Source organism: Symphalangus syndactylus, chromosome 12 (genome assembly GCF_028878055.3).
Source record: "Symphalangus syndactylus isolate Jambi chromosome 12, NHGRI_mSymSyn1-v2.1_pri, whole genome shotgun sequence".
Taxonomy (NCBI): domain Eukaryota; kingdom Metazoa; phylum Chordata; class Mammalia; order Primates; family Hylobatidae; genus Symphalangus; species Symphalangus syndactylus.
The window spans coordinates 131,357,770-131,376,834 of NC_072441.2; the positions used below are offsets into that span (position 1 = coordinate 131,357,770).

Below are 19,065 nucleotides of genomic sequence, written 5' to 3' on the forward strand. Positions count from 1 at the left end.
TCTCTCTAAAAAATACAAAAATGGCTGGGCGCGGTGGCTCACGCTTGTAATCCCAGCACTTTGGGAGGCCAAGGAGGGCGGATCACGAGGTCAGGGGATTGAGACCATGGTGAAACCGTCTCTACTAAAAATACAAAAAAATTAGCCGGGCGTGGTGGCCGGCGCCTGTAGTCCCGGCTACTCGGAGAGGCTGAGGCAGGAGAATGGGGTGAACCTGGGAGGCGGAGCTTGCAGTGAGCTGAGATTGCGCCACTGCACTCCAGCCTGGGCGACACAGCGAGACTCCGTCTCAAAAAAAAAAAAAGAAGAAAACATGGGCTGGGCACAGTGGTTCACACCTGTAATCCTAGCACTTTGGGAGGCCAAGGTGGGTGGATCATCTGAGGTCAGGAGTTCGAGACCAGCCTGGCCAACATGGCGAAACCCCATTTCTACTAAAAATACAAAAAAATTAGCCGGACATGGTGGTGGGTGCCTGTAATCCCAGCTACTCAGGAAGCTACGGCGGAAGAATCACTTGAACCTGGGAGGCGGGGGTTGCAGTGAGCTGAGATTGCACCATTGCACTCCAGCCTGGGCAAAAGAGTGAGACTCCATCTCAAAAAAGAAAAAAAGAAAAGAAAACACATACTCACAAAATTATATGCCCAAAAGGTATTGGCAGCATTACTAATAATAGCCCCAAACTGGAAGCAACTCAAATGTCCATCAACTGGTGAACAGATAAACAACATGGTGGTATGTCTGCACCACGGAATACAATTCAGCAATAAAAAGGAACAAAACATTAATACTCACAACAAAGTGAATCTCAAAAACATTATACTAAGTCAAAGAAGTCAAACACCAAAGACTACATATTGTATGATTCCACGTATATATGCAAAAATTTTCCAAGACCAAATATTTGAAAGGATTATCCAGGCTTCAGAGCATAATCACTTAAGATTTTTATTTAAAGGCAAAGGATACAGGGCAGCAAGAGAAAGACTGGGTAGGTAAACATCAGGAATCTCAGAATTCCCAAATACAAGCTCCCATGGTCCTTATGTACATGTGGACTGCACTGCAAAGTGCCTTTCGATTGAATCATCATGATCTATGTGAGGCATCCATCCTGGTTTTGGAAGAGCTCAAATCAGAAGTTCCCAGCAGGGCTTTTATGTTGCTCTGGCCATGTAATCAAGCCAGACATATGTAACTGGTTAGACCAGCTGCAAATAATCAATAAAAGGAGTGACCAGTGGAGCTTCAGATTTTATTTTTTGAAATGAAGTCTCTCTCTGTCGCCCAGGCTGGAGTGCAATGGCGCTATCTTGGCTCACTGAAACCTCCACCTCCCAGGTTCAAGCAATTCTCCCACCCCAGCCTACTGAGTAGCTGAGATTACAGGCACCTGCCATCATGCTTTTTTTATTTTTATAGAGATGGGGTTTCACCATGTTGGCCAGGCTGGTCTTGAACTCCTGATCTCAGGTGATCCACCTGCCTCAGCCTTCCAAAGTGTTGGGATTACAGGTGTGAGCCACCGCACCTGGCCGAGCTTCAGACTTTAAACAGCACATTCTAAATCCCAATGCCTTTTTTTTTTTTTTTTTTTTGAGACAGAGTCTCACTCAGTCACCCTGGCTGGAGTGCAGTGGCACAAGACAGAGTCTCACTCTCTTGCCCAGACTGCTCACTGCAGCCTCAAACTCCTGTGCTCAAGTGATCCTCCTGCCTCAGCCTCCTGAGTAGCTGGGACCACAGGCACATGCCAGCACACCCAGCTAATTTTTTTTTTTTTTTTTTTTTGGTAAAGACCAGGTCTCACTATATTGTCCAAGCTGATCTAGAATTCCTGGGATCAAGTGATCTTCCCACCTCGGCCTCCCAAAGTGTTGAGATTACAGGCGTGAGCCACTGTGCCTAGCCTATTTTCTATTTTCTACATCTTGATGGTGATGGTGACTATACTATTATATACAATTATCAAAATTTATTAAACAATATATTTAAAATCTATGAACTATATTGTATGTAAAGAATAACTCCATAGAAAAGAAAAAACCTTTCATTTAGAAAGGGCATCATGCTACACTTACTCTTCTGGGATTAAACTTTTTTCACTTAATTATTTTATTGCTCAGATTCATCCATATGGTTAGGTATCATTATAGTTCATTTGACAATTGTATAATATTCTATTATGTGAATATTCCAGTTTACTTGTCCACTCTCTTGCTCATGGGCATCTGGGTTATTTCTAGGCTTTTGCTTTTGTGAATAGGGCTGCTATGAATATTCTTGTACATGTCTCCTGGTGTACATGTACGAGTTTCTCTAGGATTTATCCCCAGTATTGGATTAACTGGGTTATAGGGTAGCTGAATGTTCAAGTACAGCAGATAAACTGTTTTCCAAAGTAGTTCTCTGCTTTTCTTATCTAGGTCTGCCTGTCCCCAATTAGATGATGATTCTAGAGGCAGGGGACCCTCTCATTTTGAATTACCACTGCTTAGCATTCAATTAGCACCAGGCTGGATATCCAGGAGTCCAAGGGCAGAAGCCCAGGCACCTGAGGCCTCTTAGCCTCAGCAAATACTAAGTACTGTACAGAGTGAACAGCATGCAGGGACCATATGCCACGCACAGAGGCTGATTAGGGTCCTATTCAGAGCACTAGCCATGCTCCTTGAAGCTCCATCTTCCTAGCTTCACCTGATTTTGAGTCTCAGAGATCTTCCAGGGCCCTCAATTACAATGCAAATCCCAAAAGAAGGCTTAACCTTAGCTAAAGTCCCTCCTCAACTGACACCTCTAATACCCAAATAAGGATGAGCAGGAAAGGCAGAAGGGACAAAAAGAATGGCAGGAAGAGGAGGAATAAGGAAAGTGGAAGAGCCAAGAAGCCTTCAGGTATTCTAAAATTACATACCCTTTTCTGCACAGGACCAGTTATCCAGGAAAAAAAAAAAGTTTAAAAAGAAAATATCTGCAAGTAACCCTGAGCAATTTTTTATATCCCTGCCACTAAAGGTTACTTTCTTTTGGCTAAAGTTACAAAAACAACATATCGAGTATGCAGTCAGTAAATGATGAAATCTTGCCCTGAACACAGTGTGTGCAGTGAAGCCCTGTGATGCTGAGGGAAGAGTTAGGGATTAGGGGGTGGGCCAAAGAACAGGCACCAGAGCTCAGCTGCAGACTAGAAACAACAAAAAGTCTGGAATACAACAAAACAAAACATCAGGAGATTCCTAGGTGTTCAGAAAGCAAAAGGAGAGTTACCATTCTAAAGGATGAGGAAGCCCAGTAATCTCCCACAATCCCAACTGCTACATCTCCAAGAGCTCCCTAGCTACCTGTCATACACGAGGTCTGGGAATACTTGCTAGATGAATGAACAAAGAACAAGGCACGCACAAGAGTATGACGGTTTTGTGGCAGAAGCAGCCTCCTAAGCCACATTTGGGCAGCAGTATTGTTGACAGCAGGAATGGCCAGAATTATTCAGCTCAGAGGGCTTTTCCAATGTGAGTAGGTAAGCAGATTATTTTGCACTGGCTTAACATTTTTAGTTACTTGTTCCTTAAATTAGATCATGGGCCATATGGAAAAACCAGGTGGGCTTAATTGAGCCTGCTGGCTGCTCAAGACTGATCAGGTGGAACTCACTTCAAGGGTGACAGGGGCTCAGTAACTGGCTGGTACAAATGGAACTAATGGCATTTGCACTGACATGAAGTCCCCAACTGCAGCCCCAGGTCTATAGAGCTTCAACAACTTTATTGCCAAATGCTTCTTCCTATGTTTACAACTTAGTGTGAGCCTGCTCACTGGCTTCTCCTTCTACGCCCCTAAGCAGGCAATGAACTTTAGTACAGGCCTGGAGATGGCATAGGGGGTAATGAGTGAGTTAGAAACCTGCTGATGCTCCACAATTGGACAGCAGGACAGAAAATCTTCTACTTCTTGTTGCCGAAAACTGCAGAAAGACACGAACAGGATGGAGACAGGACCCAGAGTGCATCTCTGCCACTGGTCCCAGTTTCCAGTTTCTGGTGCCTCCAACAGAGTGTACCCTTTGTATTCTTGCTTCAGGGATTGGGTGATACTATGTCAGCCTACGCATTTTGCAGAAGTACATAGGGCCAAAATTGGCCATGAGGTTTGGTATTACCAGCTCCCCAACCTGACAGGATGAGAAGAAACAAAATGTGTCCATGAAAAGCCTTCGGAAGTGAGTCAGATCCTCCACCTGCACCTGCATGCTGTATTGATTGGCCAGGAGCTCAATGGCACCTTGCACCACATACTCGTTCTGTAAGTGTGAGAGTGAGCAGGTGGAATAGACAACGTGGCCTCCTGGTTTGGTGGCAAGGAGTCCAGCCCTGAAACCAGAAAGAGACAGAAGCAGTGACTAGTGAGCTTCCCCAGCAGTAGAAGAGCAACATAAGGAGCTAGAAACATGGATAAGGGAAGGCTACTATGGGATGGGTAGCTGGTTAGACTGCCTCTCAAGTCCGTTCCACAATGACACTGCCTGAAAAGTCATTCTCAAGGCAGATAGCAACCCAACCTTACTCCATGAGCTCTTCACTAGGAAGTCTCCTTACAATGACCCCCTGAGCTCTGTTTATGGACCAAATTGCTCTGCTAGCTATAGAATGAGTCCTTACTCTAGTAGCTATTTTTCAAACATGTGCTACTCACTGGTACTGAGGATGAAATAGCATGAGTCAATCTGTGCAGCCCACTCTAGTATATATGTCCTACTAGATAGGGTTGCTTTTTTGTTTTGTTTTTGTTTTTTGAGACAGAGTCTTGCTCTGTCACCCAGGCTGGAGTGCAGTGGCACGATCTCAGCTCACTACAGCCTCCTCCACCTCCTAGGTTCAAGTGATTCTCCTCCCTCAGCCCCCAGAGTAGCTGGGACTACAGGTGTGCATTGCCACACCCAGCTAATTCAAATATGGTTTTTATGTTCCTAGGCAGATCTCCAGCCATAAGATTCCTGTGTGGGTTATGGTCTTGGTAAAAGCTTCCAGTCCCCAGTCTCCCAGAGCACTCTGGCACAAAGTCCTGAGTTTAAAAATCTGTCACTCACGCAAGAAGCTGCACTTGCAGCACAGGCAACATCTGTCGCTCCTTCTTCCTTGACCGCTTAAAGATGTTGTTCTCCTCCTCATGAAGGGAGTGGCGGTCTGTGGTACAGGGCACATCCACCAGCACCTACCCAGAGTGTTAAAGGGTAAAGTATTAAAGATCCTTATAGGCTTCTCTTCCTTAGGCCAGAGATGTTTTAGGGCCCTGGCCTAAGTTTGTGAAATATTCCCTCTGCCCATCCCTGCTTTGCAGAGTACCTGACAAAGTTCTTCATTTTAACTTGGTAGACAATTGTGAAATAATGAGTGGAAAATAGTATATTTGGGAATATTCATGGCTGGTCAAAAACCCAAAACTAACACACAAATAACTATAATTTTTTTTTTTTTTTTTAATTTTTAGAGACAAATCTTGCTCTGTTGCCCAGACTGGAGTACAGTGATGTGATCATAGGTCACTGCAGCCTCAAACTCCCTGGGATCAAGCAGTCCTCCCACCTCAGCCTCCTGAGTAGCTGGGGCCATACATGCAAACCACCACTCCAGACTGATATATATATATATATATATATATATATATTTTTTTTTTTTTTTTTTTTTTTTTTTTTTTTGAGATGGAGTCTTGCTCTGTTGCCCAGGCTGGAGTGCAATGGCACAATCTCGGCTCACTGCAAGCCCCGCCTCCCGAGTTTACACCATTCTCCTGCCTCAGCCTCCTGAGTAGCTGGGACTACAGGCGCCTGCCACCATGCCCAGCTAATTTTTTGTATTTTTAGTAGAGAGACGGGGTTTCACCGTGTTAGCCAGGATGGTCTCGATCTCCTGACCTCATGATCCACCTGCCTTGGCCTCCCGAAGTGCTGGGATTACAGGCATGAGCCACTGTGTCCAGCCTAATTTTTGTATTTTTGTAGGGACAGCATTTTGCTATGTTGCCCAGGCTAACTATAAGATAATTCTTTAAACAGTACACTTATGATTTGGTCACTTCTGTATTATACTCCAATAGGAAAGTTATTACAGTCTGGACAACATAGTGAGACCCCACCTGCACACAAAAAAATTTTTAATTAGCTGGGCCTGGTGGCATGCACCTGTAGTCCCAGCTACAAAAAATTTAAAAACTAGCCAGGCATGGTGGCACACACCTGTAATCCCAGCTACTCGGGAGGCTAAGGCAGGAGAATCGCTTGAACTTGGGAGGCAGAGGTTGCAGTGAGCCAAGATCGTGCCATTGCACCCCAGCCTGGGCGCCAGAGCAAGACTCTGTCTCAAAAAAAAAAAAAAAAAAAAAAAAAATTAGCCGGGTGTGGTGGCAGCGCTCTTGTAGTCCCAGCTACTGCTCAGGAGGCTGAGGTGGGAGAATTGCTTGAACCTGGGAGACGGAGGTTGCAGTAAGCCAAGATCGTGCCACTGCACTCCAGCCTTGGCGACAAAGCGAGACTTCACCTCAGAAAAAAAAAAAAAAAAAAAGCTTACTACAGGACACAAAAACCACAAAACTTAAAAGGAAACACGACTCCTTGAGCAAGTCAGCAGAAACAGCAACCAGTAAAACTAAATTCCCAGTTTATTTGTTTGTTTTTGGGATGGAGTCTTGCTCTGTCACCCACGCTGGAGTGCAATGGCACGACCTCGACTCACCGCAACCTCTACCTCCCGGGTTCAAGCAATTCTCCCACTTCAGCCTCCTAAGTAGCTGGGACTACAGGTGCACAATACCACGCTCAGCTAATTTTTGTATTTTTTTAGTAGAGACAGGGTTTCACCATATTGGCCAGGTTGGTCTCGAAATCTTGACCTCAGGTGATTCACCCGCCTCAGCCTCCTAAAGTGCTGGGATTACAGGCATGAGCCATCATGCCTGGCCGGCCCCAATTTGTTTTTTGAATGAGACTAGTCAACTGCTGGAGTGAGAAAGGGAGAAAGAGCAGGAGCGAGAAAGGGAGAAAGAGTAGACAAAGTTCCATCTGTAACTGATTGTCAACAATAGTTTTGATATAGGAATTATCCAATGTAGAATTAAAATATTAATATAAACGTTCCTAAATAACAAAAGAAGTTGAAAAACAAAACAGCAAGGACAGAGACCCCACAGTGAAAGAAACAAGGTAAATAAACACAGTAAAATAATTTGACAGGGGTCAGGCGCAGCGGCTCATACCTGTAATTCCAGCACTTTGGGAGGCCGAGGCAGGCAGATCACAAGGTCAAGAGATCGAGACCATCCTGGCCAACATGGTGAAACCCCATCTCTACTAAAAAGACAAAAATTAGCTGGGCGTGGTGGCACGCACCTGTAGTCCCAGCTACTCGGGAGGCTGAGGCAGGAGAATCACTTAAATCCAGGAGGCAGAGGTTGCAGTGAGCCGAGATCGTACCACTGCACTCCAGCCTGGCAACAGAGTGAGACTCCATCTCAAAACTCCATCTCAAAAAAAAAAAAAAAAAAAAAAAAAAAAAAATTAGGCCAGGAGCAGTGGCTCATGCCTATAATCCCAGCACTTTGGGAGGCCGAGACAGGCAGATCACCTGAGGTCAGGAGTTCGAGACCAGCCTGGCCAACATGGCGAAACCCTGTCTCTACTAAAAATACAAAAATTAGCCGGGAACAGTGGTGGGCACCTGTAATCCCAGCTACTCAGGAGGCTGAGGCAGGAGAATCGCTTGAACCCAGGAGGTGCAGGTTGCAGTGAGCCAAGATTGCACCACTGCACTCCAGCCTGGGTGACAGAGCACGACTCCGTCTCAAAATAAATAAATAAATAAATAAATAAATACAAAAATTAGCCAGGCATGGTGGCGGGCGCCTGTAATCCCAGCTATTTGGGAGGCTGAGGCACAAGAATTGCTTGAATCCGGAGGGTGGAGGTTGCAGTGAGCCAAGATGGCACCACTGTACTCCAACTTGGGCAACAGAGCGAGACTCTGTCTCAAAAAATAAATAAATAAAATGATAATAATTTGACAGAGCTGAGACCAAAATCATCAATGGCATCAATTGCTTAAGTCAGCAATGAAAATAATAAAATTTATAGATTGGCTCACAAAGCAAAACCTGTCTATGCAGCATATAAGAGATATACCTAAAAGGAAATGGCCTAAATATAAAGGGATGAGCAAGGGTATAACTGCAATGCTTAAAAAAAAAAAAGCTGTAGGAGTTTCCACAACCCAAAAAGGAGGAAATGTCTGAAGACTCTTTCCTTACTCCTTCTCAGTGTCCTGAGTCGTGGCCAGAACTCTTAGGAAGATGGCTGCAAGGTATACTTAGGACCGCTGGACTCCTGAGCCCCTAATGCAGAGAAACAGCAGAGCTATGTAATTTCAAGGGGACTATAAATTGATGGCAATATATCTGAATATCTTGGTTCTAATCTATTTCTAATATTGTTTCAGTAGTGTCAACTGTGGAAAATGTTCATGTTGAGAGGCCAAGGCGGGCGGATCGCTTTAGCCCAAGAGTTCGAGACCAGCCTGGGCAATATGACAAAACCCTGTCTCTACGAAAAGTACCAAAAAAATTAGCTGGACATGCTGGCACGTGCCTGTAGTCCCAGCTACTTGGGAGGATGAGGCGGGAGAATTGCTTGAGCCCAGGAAGCAGAGGTTGCAGTGAGCCGAGATTGTGCCATTGCACTCCAGCCTGGGCGATGGGAGTGAAACCCTGTCTCAAAAATAAAAAAATATGTTGATCTCACTCAGTCACAGAAGAAAGAAAAGGAAGTTGTACTGTTGCACTACACTTAGGAAACATTTAGTAAGGGTAGTCAAATCACTCCACGTCAGATATGGCACATGCATCTTCACATCAGGCACTGGCATGGATATCAGTCATAAATAACCAGTCGTGCCAGGATAGTGCTCCCACTGAATCTCAGCCCTGGGCAAGTGTCTAACAAATATTATTTGTATTAATATCAATTTGTATAATATTGTATTATAAGGGAAGATAGAAACATGTTCAAATAAACATTGTATTATTTGAAATAAACTTGAGCTCACAAAAAAAAGAAAGTTGTGACTTGGGGGGAAGGGTTAGTGTCTTCCATGAACATGCAGAGCTCTGAGGTCCTGTCCCTTCTCCAGCTGATGGACAAGTGGAGCTGGGAGAAGGATGGAGTTACCAAGAGTATGTAGAGCCCTGAAGTAGTATTCTTCTTTGCATCTAAAGTGCTTAACACGGCTGGGCACTGTGGCTCACACCTGTAATCCTAATGCTTTGGGAGGCTGAGGCAGGAGGAGCACTTGGGCTCAGGAATTCGAGACCAGCTTGGACAACATAGTGAGGCCCCATCTCTACAAAAAGTTAAAAAATTAGCCAGGCACGGTGCACATGCCTGCAGTCTCAACTACTTGGGAGGTTGAGGTAGGAGGATCACTTAAGCCCAGAAAGTCAAGACCGCAGTGAGCCATGATTGTGCCACTGCATTCCAGCCTGGGCAACAGAGCAAGACTTTGTCTCAAATAAATAAATAAAAGTGCTTAACACTTGCCTACCAGAGAGTATATTGTACACAACTAGTTTTTTTTGTTTTGTCTTGGTTTTTTTTTTTTTTTTTTTTTTTTTGAGACGAAGTCTCACTCTTGTTCCCTAGGCTGGAATGCAATGGCGCGATCTCGGCTCACTGCAACCTCCGCCTCCCAGGTTCAAGCAATTCTCCTGCCTCAGCCTCCCGAGTAGCTGGGATTACAGGTGCCTGCCACCACACCTGGCTAATTTTGTATTTTTAGTAGAGACGGGGTTTCACCATGTTGGCCAGGCTGGTCTCAAACTCCTGACCTCAGGTGATCCACCCACCTCAGCCTCCCAAAGTGCTGGGATTACAGTCGTTAGCCACCATGCCCGGCCACAACTAGTTTTTCAACAAACAAATTAACAAAGACATCTTCAAACATTAAAGCTGTCAAGTGAAATAGCAGGTCACTCATTCTATATTGTTCTAAAATAAGTAGCTAGGATCAATGAATGGAAATAATAATAATAATAATAATGGTAAGGATCATGATGATTATAATACTATCGAATGTTTTCTCCAGACATTGTGCCAAATGCATTCTTATTTAATTTTCACCTACTGGATAGGCACTATACTATTATCCTCATTTTACAGATGACGAAGCTGAAGCTTAACTGAAAGTTAAGTAACTCACCGAAACTTCTCTGGCTGATAAGTAATGGAACCAGACTAATCTAAGCAGTCTGACTCCAGAATCCTTGCCCTCACCCATATACCATGCAATCTACAGATTGCAGTAAGAGGCAGGACTTTCTAACATTATAAGTGTTCAACAACAGAATCTCAGTGTGCACCCATCAACGGATGTGTTTAAGCATAGGCTGAATAATGATAATGGCTCCTGCTTGCCTAATCTTCACCGCCAGGTACTATACTAAGTGCTTTCCCTGGATACTCTCACTGAATCCTCACAATAATCCTAAATGGTAGGATTACCCTGTTTCACAAACAAAGAGGTTGAAGTTTAGCAGGATCAACGGTTTGCCTAAGGTTAGTAAGTAGCACCCCTGTAATGCAGAAACTGGTTAGGCTGACAGGAGCAGTCATGCTCTCTCCATCATGTTGCACTGCTCTCATATCAAGAAAAATGAACAGGCCGGGCGCAGTGGCTCACGCCTGTAATCCCAGCACTTTGGGAGGCTGAGGCGAGTGGATCATTTGAGGTCAGGTGTTCGAGACCAGTCTGACCAACATGGTGAAACCCCGTCTCTACTAAAAAAATACAAAATTAGCCAGGCGTGGTGGCACACACCTGTAATCCCAGCTGCCTGGGAGGCTGAGGCAGGAGAATCGAACTTTGAACCCAGGCTTGAACCCGGGAGGCGGAGGTTGCAGTGAGCCAAGATTGTGCCACTGCACTCCAGCCTGGGCAACAAGAGCAAAACTGTCTCAAAAAAAAAAAAAAAAAATGAGTAGGGGATTCCTACACAGGCAGAAAGCAAGTCTCAAGCCTATCCAAGATTCCATAAGCCTTGGTCTTTCTTTCAGTTTCTTAGAGTGGTTGAGGCAGAATGGTGAGAACTAGACAGATTAGGTAAATCAGGTGACAACACAGAGACAACTGCTATATATTTTATATATTTTTAGAAATATGTGTTCTAAACAAATATTTTTAGAGTATGCCATTTAAAATAAAATAAATAACTTAAAAACATGAAGAGACTGGCCCAGCACAGTGGCTCACACCTATAATCCCAGCACTTTGGGAGGCCAAGGTGGGAGGACTGCTCAAGCCCAGGAGTTCGAGGCCAGCCTGGGCAACATAGTGAGACCCCATCTCTACAAAAAATCATTTGCTGGGCATGGTGGCACACTCCTCTAGTCCCAGCTACTCGGGAAACTGAGGCAGGAGGACCCCTTGAGCCCAGGAGGTTGAGGCTGCAGTGAGCTGTGTTCACACCACTGTACTCCAGCCTGGGTGACAAAGTGAAAACCTGCCACTCAAAAAAAAAAAACTTTAAAAATAAATATGGAGATTTTCAACATGATTAATAAGAGACTGTAAATTAGATACTATCCATTTGGCAAAAAAATTAAGTTTGATAGTACCAATGTTGGCAGCATGTGGGAAATCAGTACTCATTCATTACCAGTAGGAGTGAAACTGGTTTAACCTCCACAGAGAAATTTAGCAAGCGCTATCAAAATCTTAAATGGATGTAAACTGTTATTCAACAACTATACTTCAATAATGTCAACAAAATTAAAAAAGGATTTAACCCAAGGACACATTATTAAATGAAAAAAAGACAAAGTTCAGAATAGTGAGTATAATATAATATACTACCGGCTGGGTGCGGTGGCTCACGCCTGTAATCCCAGCACTTTGGGAGGCCGAGGCGGGTGGATCACGAGGTCAGGAGTTCAAGACCAGCCTAGCCAAGATGGTGAAGCCCCGTCTCTACTAAAAAAAATACAAAAATTAGCCGGGCATGGTGGTGGGCGCTTGTAATCCCAGCTACTCGGGAGGCTGAGGCAGAGAACTGCTTGAACCCGGGAGGCGGAGGTTGCAGTGAGCAGAGATCGCGCCATTGCACTCCAGCCTGGGCAATAAAAGCGAAACTCTGTCTCAAAAAAAAAAAAGAAACAATCGTTATCTATAGGGTGGGGAAGTAGGGGCCTACAGGCCAGAAGAGAGAAACTCACTTTTCACTGGATACTCTTTTGTGCCTTCTGAATTTTGTACCATGTGCTGTACTAACATTCAAAAATAAATGAGCTTATTCGTACTTACCTTCATGAGGCTTTCTGAGCAACCAAGTGACTTGAGAAATAAAGTAAGCCTAGTAAATTTTTCCCCCACTCAAATAGGTTCAAATTCTTTTTTGCTGCCAACTATCTTTAATAGAGATAATAACCAGTCATCTGAGCTGATTTTTCTTTTGGTCAAATCACCGATGTAGAACTGGCCAGTCCAGAAACAGCTCTACATGCTCAAACATAGGGGCTGGATCCTAACCCCTCAGGCCCTGGAGCCAGGATGGGGAGGCCGCATTAAGCTGGATGCATGTCCTAAATCAAGAATCACTCACCCGGTCATAGGTGTCCCCCTCCAGTTCTCCCCATTTCCTGCCATCCCATGAGGTAACTCGAACTTGATTTCCATCCCTGATCTCTTCAGGCACATAGCTGTGAAGGATCTTCTGTAGTCTGGCTATTCGGGAAGTGGAGAGATCATTGGCAGCAAGATTGCCTATGGAAATAAAGATACTTCAGAGGCCATGGCCCAGTGAAACATTCCACCAGCAATGGCACTGATGGAGTCAGACCAATTCTCAGGCAGTCCCAGCCAATGCAAACCCCAGCATCAGGAATGTTTATTATGTGCATGGCACAGCATCAGTCATTCTGGAGTGGGGTTACAATGGCAAACACCTAAATGGGCCAGAAAGTAAGAAAGTTATTTAAGTCAATGAATAAAGCAGACCAAGTAAGACTCCTTTCCTTTCTCCTTTCCTGTCCCCTCTCCCCTTTCTCCCCTCTTTCCCCTTTTCCCTTTTCCTTTCCTTTCCCCATTCCTTTCCCCTTTCTTCTCTCCTATCCCCTTCCCCTTTTCTCCCTTTCCTTTCTTTCCTTTTCTTTCTCTCTCTCTTTCCTTTTTTTTTGAGATAGAGTCTCATTCTATCGCCCAGGCTGGAGTTCAGTGGCACACTCTCAGCTCACTGCAACCTCCACCTCCTGGGTTCAAGTGATTATCGTGCCTCAGCCTTCTGAGTAGCTGGGACTATGAGTGTGCACCACTACACCCGGCTAATTTTTGCATTTTTAGTAGAGACAGGGTTTCACCATGTTGGCCAGGCTGGTCTTGAACTCCTGACCTCAGGTGATCCCACCTGCCTTGGCCTCCCAAAGTGCTAGGATTACAGGTGTGAGCCATTGCACCCAGCCATATTCTATTTTTTTTTTTTTTTTTAAGACAGGGTCTCTGAGTCTGGGCATAATGGCTCACACCTCTCATCCTAGCACTTTGGGAGGAGGCCAAGGTAGGTGGATTGCTTCAGCCCAGGAGTTCGAGACCAGCCTCGGCAACATAGCGATACCTCATTTCTACAAAAATAAAAATATATTTAAATAATTTTTAAAAAAGAGACTGGAAGGCCAGGCGTGGTGGCTCACGCCTGTAATCCTAGCACTTTGGGAGGCCAAGGCAGGCAGATCACAAGGTCAGAAGAAGATCGAGACCATCCTGGCTAACACGGTGAAACCCTGTCTCTACTAAAGATACAAAAAATTAGCCGGGCATGGTGGTGGGTGCCTGTAGTCCCAGCTACTCGGGAGGCTGAGGCAGGGGAAAGGCATGAACCCGGGAGGCAGAGCTTGCAGTGAGCCGAGATGGCGCCACTGCATTCCAGCCTGGGTGACAGAACAAGACTCCATCTCAAAAAAAAAAAAAAACAAACAGAGATTGGATCTCACTATATTGCCCAGGTAGGTCTTGAATTCCTGGCCTCAAGCAATTCTCCCACCTCAGCCTCCCAAAGTGCTGGGATGATGGGTGTGGGCCACCATGCCCAGCCAAGAATATTTATTTCTAAAAAAATATGCTCTCTCACTATTCTGGAAACCTATGGCTCTCTTTATCTTTGGTAGATACCAGTTTATTTACCCAAAATTATTCTCCTCTTCCTCCTAAGGAATAGAACCTCAATTTTTTGGAAGGGGAAGATTGCCCCAAAAGACTACATTTCTCAACCTTTCTTTGGTTTCGCTCTTGTTGCCCAGGCTAGAGTGCCATGGCATGATCTCAGCTTACCATAACCTCCGCCTCCCAGCTTCAAGTGATTCTCCTGCCCCAGCCTCCTGAGTAGCTGGGATTACAGGCATGCGTCACCACGCCAGCTAATTTTGTATTTTTAGTAGAGACTGGGTTTCTCCATGTTGGTCAGGCTGGTCTTGAACTCCCAACCTCAGGTGATCTGCCTGCCTCGGCCTCCCAAAGTGCTGGGATTACAGGTGTGAGCCACCACACCCAGCTAAGCCTTTCTTTTACAACTAAGTATGACTATATGACTAACTTTTGGTCATAGTTGTAGGCATAAGTATTGGATAGGAATTCTGGGGAGATATTTTTAAAAAGCTGACATAATTGGAAGATGAAATGAGTCTCTTTTGCCCAATCCTTTCCTCTTGACTCAAATATGGATGTGATGGCTGGACTTCCAGCAGTCATTCTGGACCATGAGGCCTTGTCTTAGAGCTTTACTAGTTATATATCTTCTCCCTCTTAAAGGGAGGGAGGCTAAGGCTGACACTAGCAACAAAATATGTTGCAAAAGGAAAAAGGGAGCTGAAGTCCCTGTTGATTGTGGAGCCTCCATACCTGGAGTGCCTATATCTCAGCTTCTCTTATGTAAGAGATAAATTAATGTTTCCTCTTTAAGCCAATTAGTTAGGTTTTCTATCAAATGCAACCAAACCTAATTCTGATTTACCATCTACCTTTCATTTTCTCTTTATTGGTAGACATGAGTTCAAGAAATATCTCACTTTGCTCTTAGTGCTACTATGAGAAAAATATTGCAAGCTTGATGATAAATGACAGTTGATACCTGGCCTCTGAGTCAAAGAGCAACAAGGTACGGTGGGAATGGTAAAGAATGCGAGATGCAAGTGTCCACCTTATCTAATAGTCGTCACTACTATGAACCAGCTTAGTAATCCCATAAATAAATGTCTCCTTTTTTTTTATTTTAATGGAGACGAGGTCTCACTATGTTGCCCAGGCTAGTCTCAAACTACTGGACTCAAGTATTCCACCTGCCTTGGCCTCCTAGCTTGTGCTGGGATTACAGGCGTGAGTCACTGCCCCCCGGCCAATGTCTCCATTTTCGAGGGCACTGAAAGAAGTAAAAATTGTATTCTCTGCTCTAGAGGAATTTGCAGAAGGATATGAACTGAGAAAAAGAAAGATGGGTTCCAGTTCTGGCTCTACCTCCAATTCTTGTATTATTTATTTAATCTCCACAGAACTCAATTTCTCCCTCCATAAAATATGAGGGCTAGACTAAGTAAACCCTAATTTCCCTTCTTATACAAATTCTGTGATCCCCCGTCTTCCTCAGATCAAGAGTCGTCGCTTGATGAGGAGCTGGGATGAAGGTGAGGTGCTGATAGTTAAGCACACCTTAGAAGAACAACTCTCAATTACTTCTTCTTTGCCCTTCCTCCTCCTAGTTCGAGTTCCTCCTCCTCCCTACCCTTACTCCTCTCCCTTCTAATAGATTCCCACAGCATTCAGTCAGATCAGAATTGTCCAGTACACAGGCTGGATTCTCTTCCATTGGATTCATTAAGCCCATGACCCCATCTTTTCTTCTCTCCCTCTGGACTTCCAGAAGGCTATGACCAAATGTGATATCTCTCTGAATCAACCAATGCCTATCATAAGGCTGGATGCTGACTCAACCTGTGCAAGTTGGCTGACAAGACCTGGAAAAGAAGGGTGTAGGCCCAACAGAAGGGCTTGGGCACAGGGCAAGAGAAGCCTGGCTGAGCTCCAGGTTAGGTGTGTAAATTACGGCCCCTTGTCAGGGGCCAAAGGAAAAAAACTACCTATTTTAAGGCAGGATATCGGCCAGTGGATGGCTGAAGTGAGTACTTAACAGTGCACAAGGGGCCGGGCGCAGTGGCTCACACCTGTAATCCCAGCAGTTTGGGAGGCCAAGGCGGGCGGATCACGAGGTCAGGAGATCGAGACCATCCTGGCTTACACGGTGAAACCCCGTCTCTACTAAAAATACAAAAAGATTAGCCGGGCGTGGTGGCGGGCACCTGTGGTCCCAGCTATTTGGGAGTCTGAGGCCGGAGAATGGCGTGAACCCGGGAGGCGGAGCTTGCAGTGAGCCGAGATCACGCCACTGCACTCCAGCCTGGGTGACAGAGCGAGACTCCGTCTCAAAAAAAAAAAAAAAAAAAAAAAAAAAAAACAGTGCACAAGACTGGGTGCAGTGGTTCACACCTGTAATCTCAGCACTTTGGGAGGCCAAGGTGGGTGGATCGCGAGGTCAGGAGTTTGAGACCAGTCTGGCCAACATGGTGAAACCCCATGTCTACTAAAAATACAAAAATTATCCGGGTGTGGTGGTGGGTGCCTGTAATCCCAGCTACTCGGGAGGCTGAGGCAAGAGAATCGCTTGGAACTGAAAGGCGAAGGTTGCATTTAGCTAAGATCGTGCCACTGCACTCCAGCTTGGGTAGAAAAGTGAAACTTCGTCTCAAAAAAAAAAAAAAAAAACAGTGCACAAGGCCTTCGCTGGGCTACTTTACTGAGACAGTAAGATGTGGGCCTATCCCCAAGGAATCCACCGTTGTTTTGTTTGTTTTGTTTTTTCTTTTTTTGAGACGGAGTTTTGCTCTTGTTGCCCAAGCTGGAGTGCGATGGCGTGATCTCAGCTCACTGCAACCTCCATCTCCCAAGTTCAAGCGATTCTCCTGCCTCAGCCTCCCGAGTAGTTGGGATTAGCCCGCCACTAGGCCCGGCTAATTTTTTGTATTTTTAATAGAAACGGGGTTTTACCATGTTAGCCAGGCTTGTCTTGAACTCCTGACTTCAGGTGATCCACCCGCCTCAGCCTTCCAAAGTGCTGGAATCATAGGCATGAGTCACTGTGCCTAGCCGGAATCCACCATCTTTAAGAGGGAGAAGATATATAACTAGTAAAGCCCTAGGCAAGGCTAATATTGCAAGGGCAATACCCATGCTGTGGGAGCATAGGAGACAGGCATCATTTCTGAACCGGCCAGCAGAGGTCATAAGGACAGACGTCCAGGAGGTGGCACACTTGAGCTGAGGCTTGAAAGTCAAAAGGATGGCTGGGCACGGTGGCTCATGCCTGTAATCCCAGCACTTTGGGAGGCCGAGGCAGGCGGATCATGAGGTCAGGAGATCGAGACCATCCTGGCTAACACGGTGAAACCCTGTCTCTACTAAAAGTACAGAAACAAATTAGCTGGGCGTGGTGGCAGGCGCTTGTAGTCCTGGCTACTCGGGAGGCTGAGGCAGGAGAATGGGCTGAACCCGGGAGGCGGAGCTTGCAGTGAGCCAAGGTCACGCCACTGTACTCCAGCCTGGGCGACAGAGTGAGACTCCATCTCGAAAAAAAGAGAGAGAAAAAAAAAAAAGAAAGTCAAAAGGATTTGGACAGCCAAGGGTGAGGGAATTCCAGGGAGAAAATTTAACAAGAACAAAGGCAACAGAGAGTAGCAGAGTAAGCTTAAAGCACATAAAGCCTGGAAGAGTGACATATAAAGCATATAAATGGTGGCTGCAGGCAGATCTTATCATTTTAGCTGGCAGGCTAAAGAAATGGGCTTAATCTTAGAGGAAAAGTAAACAGATGAAGAGGAGTGTGTATCATGTGATCAACTGATCGGAGCCCTACTTTAATCTGACTTCAGAGAACTTGCTCAGCAATCTTTCTTGACCAATTGACAGAGAAAGAGAGGAACTAATGAAAAAATACACAAGCTTAGCAAGTAAGTACTACCCTCCACTCTGACTTTGGGACTAGAGAACCTACCATATTCTTTTTGTGTGTGTGTGTGAGACAGGGTTTCACTCTGTCGCCAAGGCTGGAGTGCAGTGGCACGATCTCGGCTCATTGTAACCTCCACCTCCCGGGTTCAAGCAATTCTCCTGCCTCAGCCTCTTGAGTAGCTGGTATTACAGGAGTGCACCACCACACCCCGCTAATTTATATATTTTTAGTAGAGACGGGGTTTCATCATGTTGACCAGGCTGGTCTGGAACTCCTGACATCAGGTGATCCGCCTGCCTCAGCCTCCCAAAGTGCTGGGACTATAGGTGTGAGCCACTGCGCCTGGCCGAACCTACCATATTAAATGTACCTGGGACTAGGTGAGGTGGGGATCTCTCTCTGCCCAACACACCAGCACCCTGACTTACGGCAACAGCCAGTCTGAAGCAATGCTAGTGTCTTTCCCCCAGGAGCTGCACATAGGTCAAGCACGATGTCCCCAGGCTGCAGGCCAAGGGCCAGAACAGGCAGCAAGGAGGCAGCATCCATCAGGTAGTAGTCCATGACACCCAGGCTGCCAGGTCTGGAAAAGAGGACACCACTTTTATTGTTAAATTCCAGGTCAGGACACCCACTGGGAGTCAAGGCCACCAAGTCCATGCCCTCTGGGGCCTGAGCTCCAATCAGCAAAAACTCATTTTTCAGACACACTTACTTATTCACTTATTCACTTATCTATACGGGAGCCAGAATGATTATTTATTTACTGATTGATTGATTGACGGAGTTTCACTTTTGTTGCCCAGGCTGAAGAACAGTGGCACGATCTTGACTCACTGCAACCTCCACCTCCCAGGTTCAAGTGATTCTCCTGTCTCAGCCTCCTGAATAGCTGGGATTACAGGTGCCCGCCACCACGCCTGGCTAATTTTTTTTTTTTTTTTTTTGAGACGCAGTCTCGCTCTGTTGCCCAGGCTGGAG

At 45.5% G+C, this 19,065-nt stretch overlaps 1 protein-coding gene across 25 annotated transcripts in view; it reads right to left on the bottom strand.

The window, feature by feature from the left end:
• LOC129469147 (fatty-acid amide hydrolase 1) overlaps positions 1-19,065 on the bottom strand; it is a 66,461-nt gene that overhangs the window by 40,046 nt on the left and 7,350 nt on the right. For 18 of the 25 annotated variants that reach the window (XR_010117679.1, XR_010117678.1, XR_010117683.1 and 15 more), the window contains exons 3-6: positions 18,513-18,667; positions 12,640-12,800; positions 5,090-5,214; positions 4,175-4,373 (exon numbers count right to left, since the gene is read on the bottom strand). Coding sequence is in view for 17 of the 25 variants with exons in the window: in XM_063627618.1 (XP_063483688.1) it covers positions 4,175-4,373; positions 5,090-5,214; positions 12,640-12,800; positions 18,513-18,667 (640 nt within the window). In the remaining 8 variants the exon portion in view is untranslated. Of the gene's footprint in view, positions 1-937; positions 4,374-5,089; positions 5,215-12,639; positions 12,801-18,512; positions 18,668-19,065 lie in introns of those variants that run through there. The other 7 variants (XM_055255420.2, XM_055255431.2, XM_055255430.2 and 4 more) reach the window with 6 other exon arrangements.